Consider the following 12,235-nt stretch of genomic DNA (forward strand, 5'->3'; position numbering starts at 1 on the left):
TGAATATTTCCACTCTTTCTGCCATGGAGAAAGACATGAAGACTGGGAACTTGGGAAAGTTAATGGTGATGTCGTAAGGACCGTCCGTATTTGCTGGATATACTAAAAACAAGTGCAAATAAGTTACCAAGCCTGATCAGATATATCCAAGGCCACTATGGGAAGCTATAGAAGAAATTGGCAGAGCCATGGCTGAGATATATGAATCATTGGTAGATATGGGTGAGGTACAAGAAAACTGAAAGGCAGCTGTGTGTCAAAAAATTAAGAGGGGCTGCAAGGAAAAACCTCAGAACTATAGACCAGTAAGCCTAACATCTATGGACATCTAACATCTATGGACGACAGATGGCACAATGGGCTAAGTGTTCGGCTGGCAACCGGAAGGTAGCTGGTTCGAATCCCGCTTGGAGTGCATACTGTCGTTGTGTCCTTGGGCAAGACACTTCACCCACCTTTGCCTGTGTGTGTCCTTGGGCAAGACACTTCACCCACCTTTGCCTGTGTGTGTGAATGTAATTATGTGAAGCACTTTGGGGTCAATGCAAGTTGACTAAAAATGTGCTATATAAATAAAGAAATTTAAATTTATGACAGGGTAGCTACAGGAGAGGATTTTGAGATTTAAGATATACATGTATTTGAAAATGCAGGGGTTGATTAGGGATTGGAAGCATGGTTTTATGCGTGGGATATTGTCTCTCACTGATATGCTTTCAGTATTTTGTAGAGGTGATGAGGATAGGGCGATTGATATAGTCTATATGGATTTCCCCAAGGTCTTTGATAAGCTTTTGCATGATAAGGCGATCTGGATGGTTAGATGGCATGTGATCCAGGCACAGCTAGCTAACTAGATGGAGAATTATCTTCATGGAAGGAAACAGAAGGAGATGGTGGAAAGTAGTTTTGTCAGACTGGAGATCTGTGACTCATGGTGTGCCTCAGGGATTGGTGCTGTGCCCGTCATCTATATCAACGATTTGGATGAGAATGTCCAAGGCATGATTAGTAAGTTTGCAGATGACACTAAAATAGATGGTTCGTAGCCAGTTATCTAGAATTACAAGAGGATTTTTTTGCTTTTCAAGCACCTACTTTTCTTTTTGGGACCATATTTGAGAGCTACGGGGTACACGGTACCACGGGATACTCGTGGACGGTAACAGTCAGCGTTGACCATAAATTCGAGAAAGCATGAAAGTAAAATACATGAAAGTTAGAGTTTACTGATACTCCAGAGTAGGGGGCTAAAACTCAGGAATCTGGCTTCTGAAACTCAATAATTAATCCTTTTGTACTCATGTTTCTTATCCATTAATTTGTTGTTCATGATGTTGTAGGCCCGGAGGTATATAAAAACCTTTTTGGTGGGACCATTGGCTAACTGGTTGATAAAACTTGGAAATTCAATTAGACCCCAAAACAGTCTAAGGAGAATTGAAAAGGAGCAAATGTGTAAGCAAATTTCTGATCTGTACACTAGGGTGAGGTTTCAATTACTTAATGTACACTGGATGTATAAAATGTAAAAGGTGTATGGGGCATAACATTTTTTGAATTCTATATGGCTGACCTTTCTTTAGCCAATGTGCAGGAAGAGCCAGTCTGGATTTAGCTTTATTAGATTAGATTAGATTAGATTAGATTATTTAATGACCACACAGTCAAGCTGGTGGAATTCAGGTTCAGTACAGGATGTTACAAGGTAGGCTGATTCCCGTCAAACATAACATAAAACACAACATCATACAATATACAGTACATGCATGGGGAGGATATGTGCTGTTATCATAGTGTGTTCAGAATTCGGATTGCGTGTGGGTAAAAACTGTTTTTAAATCGAGATGTCTTGGCGGACAGTGAGCTGTAGCGCCTTCCTGATGGCAGCAGGTGGAAGATGTGGTGAGCTGGGTGGGAGGGATCAGAGATGATTTTCTTCACCCTTGACACAGACCGTTTGTGATGGAGTGATTCTATTGATGGAAGGGGAGTGCTGATGATTTTGGATGCTTTGTTAACTATGCGTTGTAATTTATTACGGGAGTGAGTGTCTAAACTGCTGAACCAGACTGTAATTGATGAAGTGAGCATGCTTTGGATGATGGTTGTGTAGAATTTGATTAGGAGGTGTTTCCTTACTCTAAACTTCTTGAGCTGGCGGAGGAAGAAGAGTCTTTGGTTGGCTTTTTTGTAGATGTGATTTGAATTGATTTTCCATTTGAGGTTATTGCTTATGTGAGTGCCAAGAAATTTGAATGAGTCAGTGGTGGATATGGGTTCGCCTGAGATGAGTAGGGGGGTCTTGGGTTGTGCCTTACGTCTGAGATCAATGATGAGTTCGTGAGTTTTTGATGTGTTGAGTAAGAGGTTATTATCTAAGACTGTAAAGAATGAAGACAGACACAAAATTCTGGAGTAATTCAGCGGGACAGGCAGCATCTGTGGAGAGAAGGAATGGGTGACGTTTCAGGTCGAGACTTCTCGACCCGAAAAGTGACACATTCCTTCTCTCCAGAGTTGCTGCCTGACCCACTGAGTTACTCCAGCATTTTCAGTCTATCTTTGATTTAAACCAGCATCTGCAGTTCTACAGATAAGTAGAAAGAATATCTGTAGGAGAGGACTGTTGTCATAATGATCAACATTTGGTTGGATTTTTACATATGTATGAAAAAGGACGAACATAAAATGTCAATAAAGGCCAAAAATTGGTATAAGGCCAATTTCACTACAGTGAGAAGTAGTTTTCTATATATATTGGCTTGACATAGAGGTTACAATTTAATTTGTCCTTTTCATTACTTTTTTTACCATTCCATTAGCTTTATTCTCTTCTGTAAGTCCAGATCTCTTCATTAAGAGAATATTTTGATTTGTCTTTCTTGATTCCAAAGTGGATGACCTTACTATTTAAATGCTATCCACTACAACTTCTGTATTCATAACTAGTTGGTCTATGTTCTTTGGTGACTTCCTGTTATTTTATTAGCCTCTTCCTCATTAGTTGATGATAGATGAAGTAGTTAATAGTGCCATGAAGTGAAATCTACTCTCAAGTAAACTGCTTACAGATAATTTGTTATAATGCTCCTTCAATATATCAATGTTTCTACGGTTTAAAGCTCCCTTCATTACCTCTCCAATAATGGAACAGCCCGTCCAGTCGAAATGAGTAGGAAGTGAAGTATCAAGATTCAAGACTTTCCATTGACAAGTGAAAAGTACAATTTTTAACATATTACCGGCAGACAGACTTTCTTCAACAATTGAAAGCCCAGCCATTCTCCTGACCATTTCAATTGCTTCACTATGAACACTCTTGGATTATCTTTAACCAGAAGCTTAATTGAACCACTCACATTAGAGTAGGGCAGACTTTAAGACCACTTCTCCATTTGATCCCAAAAGGCTATCCATCACTGGCAAAGATTAATTCAAGTTGAGCACTTGAGAAGCTTTTCATCATCCCGGTCTGGTGCTCATGATATTGAATATGAATCCCTACATCAATGACACATTTTCTAATCAGTTGCCCAAATATTTTGAAAGAGTTGTAATTGTAGCCTCCATGACCATTTCCTCTGGCAGCATGTTCATATACTCATCATCCACTGTTTGAAAACGTACCCCCTCAGTTCCCTTTCAATCTCACCTTAAACCTACGCCTTCTAGTTTTAGACTCCTCCAGCCTGGGAAAAGGATTGGTCATTCACCTTATTTATGTCCTTCATGATTTTACAAATCTCTGTAACATTACCACTCAATCGCATTCCATCCAGGGAAAATAGTCCTAGATTATCCAGTCTCTCCTTCTAACGCAAGCCCTCCAGTCCAGGCAAAAACTTTTGCGCACTCTCTCCAGCTTAATCACAGGAGTTTATCAAGAACCAGAATTGACAATTACACTATTGTTAATAAGTATATTGTAACTTTGATCAAGGCTATATCACTGCTGTGGGAGTTGCAACATAAGAAAAGCAGTGTTGACAATAGAACAGTTGCTTATTTCTAAACGATTGAGCCTGGGTTTCTGGATATAGGAAAGGGCTGTTAATGCTGTTAATGTGTGCATAGTGCAGCACCCTTCAGGGGACTAATGGAAAATGCTGCAAAGAACATAACAGGTTGGTTAGCATTTATGGAAAGAAAAACATTAACTGCAGAGTATTATAACAGAAATATGCTTTTACCGGCATTATTTAATTAGCCCAAACTTTCCATTGATGCCGCCTGATCTGCTGAGTGTTTCCATACTTTTTTGTTTTTATTTTGTGTTTCCAACATTTGCCGTTTTTTTGATTCTTACCAACTGCAGAGCACCTGGGTCTATTGTGAAGAAGGCAAGATAGTGTGTGTACCTTTAATTAGGAGATAGACAAAAATGCTGGAGAAACTCAGCAGATGAGGCAGCATCTATGGAGAGAAGGAATATGCGACGTTTCGGGTCGAGACCCTTCTTCAGACTGATGTTGGGGGGGGGGGGGGGTGCTGGAAAAAGAAAGGAAGAGGCGGAGACAGAAGGCTTGTGGGAGAGCTGGGAAGGAGAGGTGAAAGGGGGACTATAAGAAATTGGAGAAGTCAATGTTCTTACCACTGGGGTGTAAACTACCCAAACGAAATATGAGGTGCTGTTCCTCCAAATTGTGCTGGGCCTCACTCTGGCCATGGAGGAGGCCCAGGACAGAAAGGTTGGATTCGGAATGGGAGGGGTAGTTGAAGTGCTGAGCCACCGGGAGATCAGGTTGGTTAGTGCGAACTGTTAGTGCGACTACCCAGCGGAGCAAGATGTCCGTCAGGGAATGTTGCCGAATGGCCTGCTGCAGACTGCAGGAGTACGTGCTGAGGGACGCACTGACGCTTGGTGCAGAGGCTCGGTGGGAGAGGACCACAGTCTAGGTTCTTTCCACTGCTGAACATGGGGGGCAGGGTGTGATGGAGACGCCCCTCAAAATAAGGGAAGGGATTCCACGCCAGTGGGCCACATGAGTGGCAAAGGTGTGAGGTAAAATTGTGATTTGGGGAAACTGTATTGAATGTATGTATAGCCTCCGAGAATGTCGGATAGAGTTTTGTAATGATCATGTACTGTATATATTTATTTCTCGAATTAAGTGTATTTTGAAATTAAAAGAAAAAAAGTGCGAACTGAGCGGTGTTGGGCGAAGCGATCACCAAGCCTGTGCTTGTTCTCGCCGACGTAGAGATGTTGACACCTGAAACAGCGGATGCAATTGGTGAGGTTGGAGGAGGTGCAGGTGAACCTCTGCCTCACCTCTAAAGATTGCTTGCGTCCTTTGGATGGAGTCGAGGGGGTAGGTAAAGCGACAAGTATAGCATTTCCTGCGGTTGCAAGGGAAAGTATTCGGGGAAGGAGTAGTTTGGGTGGGAAGGGACAAATTGACCAGGGGGTTACGGAGGGAACGGTCTCTGCGGAAAGCAGAAAGGGGAGGAGATGGGAAGATGCGGCCAGTGGTGGGATCCCGTTGGAGGTGGTGAAAATGTCGTCGGATTATCTGTTGTATGCGATGGCTGGTAGGGTGGAAGGTGAGGACAAGGGGGACTCTGTCCTTGTTACGAGTGGGGGGATGGGGAGTGAGAGCGGAGCTGCGGGATATAGAGGAGACCCTGGTGAGAGCCTCATCTATAATAGAAGAGGGGAACCTCCGTTCCCTAAAGAATGAGGACATCTCTGATGCCCTGGTGTGGAACACCTCATCCTGGGTGCAGATGCGGCGTAGACGGAGGAATTGGGAGTAGGGGATAGAGTCCTTACAGGAAGCAGGGTGGGAAGAAGTGTAGTCCAGATAGCCATGGGAGTCAGTGGGTTTGTAGTAGATGTTGGTCAGTAGTCTTTTACCTGCGATGGAGATAGTGAGGCCTAGAAACGGTAGGGAGATGTCGGAAATTATCCAGGTCAATTTGAATGCCGGATGGAAATTTGTGGTGAAATGGATGCAGTCAGTGAGTTCTGCATGGGTGCAGGAGGTAGCACCAATGCAGTCGTTAATGCAGCGGAGGTAGAGTTTGGGGGTAGGGCCACAGTACGCCTCGAATAAGGATTGTTCGGCGATACGCCTTGGATTTGGAGGAAATGGGAGGAGTCAAAGGACCAGCTCCGCTAGGTGGAGGAGAGTATTAGTAGACGGGGATTGGTTGGTTCTGCCGAGTAAGAAACAGAGGGCTTTAAGACCCTCCTGGTGGGGGATGGAGGTGTAGAGTGAGTAGACATCAACGCCTCAATTTTTCCATTCCCCTTACTTACTCTAATCTCTCCCCTCCTGAATGTACAGCCCCCCATATAAACAGAAAGAATCATATTTCACCCTTCTTAAAGTAAACTTTCAGTACAAGCAAATTTCTTTAGTAGTAATAATGATTTACCAAATTGTTTGAAGAATATTTAGACTGGAATGATCTGACTGGTCACTATTTGATGTAGTCAAGATCTATAATTACAGAATTACAGGGTTGCAACTTCATAAGACTTAATACATTCTGAAAGAAGCTGGAGGATGAGATGCTAGTGAGGCATCTGCTGGATTTTTGTGTTAACTGCGCATTCCAGAAGTTTGCTGGCTGGCTTTCCTGACTAAGTCTGGCCTTTCACTTGTGTCACTGATAAATGTAGCAAGATTAGGTTGCTGCAGAGAGATATTAGGTATGAACTGTTTTAGAAATTGATTAATTCGCTGAAGTGGAAAAAATAATGAAAAACTTGCAAGCAGAACCTTAAGTCATTTAAAAATAAGCACGCAGAAAAAAAAACTTCTGGGAAATGTAAGGTGTAATTAAATAATCCAGATGTAGCAATAACAAAACAGATATTTTTGACAAGCAACTTGGAATAAATATATTTAAGAAAGAACTGCAGATGCTGGAAAAATCGAAGGTAGACAAAAATGCTGGAGAAACTCAGCAGGTGAGGCAGCATCTATGGAGAGAAGTTTCCATACGTTTCGGGTCGAGACTCTTCTTCAGACTGAAGAGGAGTCTCACGACTGAAGAAGGGTCTCGACCCGAAACATTGCCTATTCCTTCTCTCCATAGATGCTGCCTCACCCGCTGAGTTTCTCCAGCATTTTTGTCTACCTTGGAATAAATATGTAGTATGTTAATGAGATATTGCATCATAAATTTTACAGTGTGAAACATTCCACCAAATTCCAGCATGCCTTACCGAATTCTCTACATTGTTTGTTGGTCTTTTGTAGTTCCTGTTTCAGGTGCTCTCTCTCAGACTTGATGGTATTGTTATCATTTTCTTTTTGCTGCATTTCCTTTTCCAGCCTCTGAAGATCCATTGTTAGGGCTTTCACCACGCTGCCTTGTTTCTCAATTTCTCTTACCTTCCCTTTGATACAATCACGAGCCTGGAGCAGGTCGGCTTCGGACTTTCTCAAGAGGTCATCTCTCTTCTGTATTGCCTTTGGAAGAAACCATGGTGAGTGTGTGTACAGTGGAAATTCACTTCTAAGAGCATTATTTAAGCAGCCCAAAACCTGTGCTTAATCACTTGGATCAAAAGTTGATCGTACCCATCAGAGGCTGCATTAAAGCTTAAATAAGAAACATCAAAGTGACTATACATCATCAAACACCATATCTACCACTGAAGAACTGAATTAAGAATACATCTCTAGGCTGATGATGAAGGCTCCCACCAGCAGATCTAACTTATGGCCCTGAAATATGAACCAACAGCAGCAAATTCATTAACTTAATAGGAATGATTGAAATAAATTTTGCGGCTGAGATTATGTTGAAAGCCGACATTTTAAAACAAAAAGCTATTAATCATTTTTAATAAGAAGGCCTTATTAAACAGAAAGGTTTGATTATTAGTTTTTCCTCTTGTCACGTGTCCTTTATCGTAATATTCAGTTAGGTTTCTGAAATGTAAGTAGAATATTTTCATTCCAACTAAGTTATTGTATATAATAAAACTATATATTTTTTTAAAAAGCACACCGTGTGTTAATTTTATTTCACGCCACAAAACTCCCACTGTATTACATTACTGGGTAATTATAAATGAAACTTTTAGGATAGCAAATCAGTCACAAATTGCCTCAAGCTCCTATCAGCTTTGACCAATGTTTATGCTAAATTGCTAATGACTTTTTCCACATCATTAGATAAGCAAAGGCTGGATTAGAATAACTCTCAAGGGAGGGCAACACACATTGCTAAAGAGGTTAGAATCCTGAATAAATTAGTTATGCAGCCGGTTTTCCAGCAACTGGACTAATGAAAGCACTGGCAACCACAGGCAGATTGACCCCACTCATTGGTAACACGTAGAGGAGAGATTCTGCCTTTGGGACTAAAATACATCCTTGTAAATCTCCATATTTTCTTTGTATTTGCAGCTAGCATTAATATGAGGGAATTATTTTAAATCTACGTTCATTAAGATTAATTAATGTATTGAAAATATTCTCAAATGTATTGCAATATTGTGTTTATATCTGTGTTGGCTGGGAAGACATTTGAGTAGATTTTTTTCTTATGTACATTGTGCTAAACGCCACTGTAATGCATGGAAGTTAAATTCCACCTCCAATAATATCACAATAAATCATTTTAGATAGTCTCTAAGGGAGGACGATGACTCCAATCTGAATGGGTGGGTTTTGAGGTGATTAAGGTGATTGATGAGGCCAATGTGGGATCTGCAGATTGAGTCATAGGTGGGTCTGCAGGTTCTTGATGGGGCAGCATCTCCTCTCATAGTGCAGATGGTGATGCACTCCGTTTGGCATTTTTGTTGTGCTCCCCTGTACTCTGTTTAAGAAAGTTTCGAGAATATCCTTGAATTGTAAACTTTGTCCGCTTGTCTTGGCAGAGAACATAAGAGATAGGAGCAGAATTAGGCCATTCAGCCCATTGAGTGTATTCCGCCAATCAATCATGGTTGATCTATTTTTCCGTCTCAACCCCATTCTTCTGCCTTCATGACATAACCCTTGACGTTCTTACTAATCAAGAACTTATCAATCTCCTTTTAAAAAATACCCAATGTCTTGGCCTTCACAGTCACCTATTGCAATGAATTCCATCGATGCACCACCCTCTGGCTAAACAAATTCCTCCTCATCTCCATTCTAAAGGTATGTTTTTATCATTCTGAGGCTGTGTCCACTGGTTCTTGACTGTCCCACTACTGGAAACTCTTTTCCTGGCCTTTCATCATCTAGTAGGTTTTAATGAGATCAACTCTCATCCTTCTAAACTCAAGAGTGTACAGGCCGAGAGCCTTCAAACGCTCCTCATTCATTAACCCAATCGTCCCAGGATCATCCTCATAAACCTCCTCTGTACCCTCCCCAAAGCCAGCACATCCTTCCTCAGCTAAAACTGCTCACAATACTCCAAATGTGGCCTCACCAGTGCCTTACAGAGCCCCAGTATTCAATCCTTGTTTTTATATTCTAGTGCCCTCACAATGTACGCTAGCCTTGCATTTGCCCTCCTTACTGCCAACTCAACCTGAAAATTAACCTTTTGGGAACTCTGCACCAGCACTCCCAAGTCCCTTTGCACCGCTAATTTCTGAATCCTCTCCCACTTAGAAAGTAGTCTACACCTTTATTCCTTCTACCAAAGTGCACGTCTGTATAGTTTGCTACGCTGTTATTCCATTTGCCTACTCTCCCAACCTGTCCAAGTCCTTCTGCAGCCTCCCTGCTTCCTCAACACCATCTGCCCCTCCGCCTATCCTCATATCATCCACAAATTTGGCCACAAAACCATCAATTCCATCATCCAGATCATTAAAATGTAATGCGAGAAGCAGCAGACCCAACACCAACCTCTATGGAACACTACTAATCATCGGCAGCCAACCAGAAAAGGCCTCGTTTATTCCCACACTTTGCCTTCTGCTAGACAGCCAATCTTCTATCCATGCTAGTACCTTGCCTCTAATACCATGGGCTCCTATCTTGTTTAGCAGCCTCCCATGCAGCACCTTATCAAAGGTCTGATAATTCAAGTAAATAACATCCTATGACTCTCCTTTGTCTACCCTGCTTGTTACCTCCTCAAAAAACTCCAACCAATTGTCAGGCAAGATCTCTCCCCTTAACAACACCATGCTAACATTGGCTTAATTTATCATGTGCTTCCAAGTATCCCGAAACCTCATCCTCAATAATGTTAACAACTACAGAAGTCAGACTGACTGGCCTATAATTTCCTTTATTTTGCCTTGTTCCCTTCATAAACAGTGGAGTTACATTTGTGAGTTTCCTGGAACCATTCCTGACTTTTATGATTCTTGAAAGATCATTACTAATGCCTCCTCAATCTCTTCAGCTATCTCTTTCAGAACCCTGGGGTGTCGTCCATTTGGTCCAGGTGTCCTATCCACTTTCAGTGCTTTCTAAGCACTTTCTCCTCAATAACAGCGACTGCACTCGCATCTGCCCCCTGACTCTCTGGAATTTGCTTGTTTCAGGAGTCTGATGTTGGGCATAGAAACAGTGCGGCTTCCCCATCACCAGAGCCTGCTGAGTGTACTTACAACTTCCATGCTGAAGGTGGTTGGCCTGGGGGAAAATACTGACATGGATTCGCGAATGCAACCAGTGAAATGTATTGCCTAGGTCAGGAGATACAGTTTTACCTCTTTGCAGTTTCAAATAATAGTTTTTTTTTTCATTTCAATGTATTACTTTCTATGTTCATTTCAGAGTAGCTAACTGGAATAACCGTATTAACTCTGCTTACCTGCCCTTGCTGGTTGTATAGTTTTTGACAGTTGCGGAGATCATTTTCCAGTTTCATGATCTGTTGTTCCAGCCGGGTCATCTCCATTTGGTATTTTTGTAAATCAGATGCCTTGTCAAGTTGCAAGCTTTGGACAATCTTCTCCAAATGTGTTAGCTCTTTAAGTGAGGTTAAAGTTTAAAATGTTACTGAACGTTTTGAAAGAGTTTGGCACAATCATAAGTGATGTATTCTCACATACATATTTTCAAAACAGCAGTTGAGAAAAGAATCAGCAGGAAAAATATTGAAACGAGCATTGTAATAGAAGAGGGACACAATATTGATTACAGGATGGGGAATATCTGAAATCCTTTAATCAGTTTGATTTCTTTTTTCCAGCATAAGGCAAAAAAGACATCTGCAAATCTTCTGTGACCATAAAGGATCATTAGAAAACTACTTCAATGAAGTATGGAAAGTGGCTTGCAAATACGTACGTTCCCAAGCACCTTGTAATCAATAAAGATCACAAGTTTAGGATATGCTGTGGAAGCCTTCATGAATTGCTGCAGTGCATTAGGATATGGTATACACTGTAGTCCAGGATCATCAGTGATTAAAGGAAGTCACTGTTAAAGGTAGTAGATGAGGAGCAAAGTATGTATTTTACTTTGTCCTGAAAGCTACGAAATGTCCTTTGTGTTATTAGAACTGCATTCCATGCAGGTAAAGAGCATTCCATTACATCGCCAACTTTTTCCTGATTTCATTATGTAGCAATGAGTGGAGAATACAGCTGTTAAATATGCGGCAACAATTCTTAAAAAAACGTATACAATGGGAACCAGAGATTTATTTGTGATCATTCAATGTAATTATTATACATCAAAAGTATTCATGTTTAATGACATTGTTTACATCTCTGGAGTAATACTGAGAAACAATTTAACTTGCAAAAATGGGTGGGGTTGGGTAAGGGGATGTTAAATATGTTATTGAACCCATTCACCTCTGGTTTTAACTGAGGAAGGACAACAATCTGGCATCAATCCTGCTCCAAGGTGGAAAGTCCTCTTATTTACACATATTTAAAGATAATACACTTGATGAATTTTGATATGAAACAACCTAGATTTAAAAATGATATTTATTCATTGGCCAGGACCTGTTTGCCACTAACCAGGACGGCAATTATTGCACTTCAGCAATTGGCAATGGGAAGGTGAGCTACCTTGGTTGAACCACTGCAGTTGTGTTGAAGGCACTCCCACGACGGAGGAAACCTTCAAGTGGTATTCTCATCTGCTTACTCTCCTTATCCTTTCAGATAGAACAGCTTACAGATTGGGAGATGCTGTCAGAGTGATGGCAGTATGTTTCTTAGGTTGTAGAAACTGTAGCCACAGTGTGCAAGTGACAGAGAAAATAAATAGTTTGGCAGATGGGGTACCAACCAAATGGGCTGCTTTGTCTGAATCGAGCTTTTAAGTGTTGGAGCTGCACTCATCCTGGCAAGTGG

At 41.3% G+C, this 12,235-nt stretch overlaps 1 protein-coding gene across 3 annotated transcripts in view; it reads right to left on the reverse strand.

Annotated features, from left to right (window-relative positions):
* Positions 1-12,235, reverse strand: part of pmfbp1 (polyamine modulated factor 1 binding protein 1) — a 578,164-nt gene that overhangs the window by 101,102 nt on the left and 464,827 nt on the right. For all 3 annotated transcript variants that reach the window (XM_033035745.1, XM_033035744.1, XM_033035743.1), the window contains 2 exons: positions 10,735-10,892; positions 7,181-7,427 (listed from right to left, as the gene is read on the reverse strand). In XM_033035745.1, the coding sequence (XP_032891636.1) occupies positions 7,181-7,427; positions 10,735-10,892 (405 nt within the window). The remainder of the gene's footprint in view (positions 1-7,180; positions 7,428-10,734; positions 10,893-12,235) is intronic.

Source organism: Amblyraja radiata, chromosome 17 (genome assembly GCF_010909765.2).
Source record: "Amblyraja radiata isolate CabotCenter1 chromosome 17, sAmbRad1.1.pri, whole genome shotgun sequence".
Taxonomy (NCBI): Eukaryota; Metazoa; Chordata; class Chondrichthyes; order Rajiformes; family Rajidae; genus Amblyraja; species Amblyraja radiata.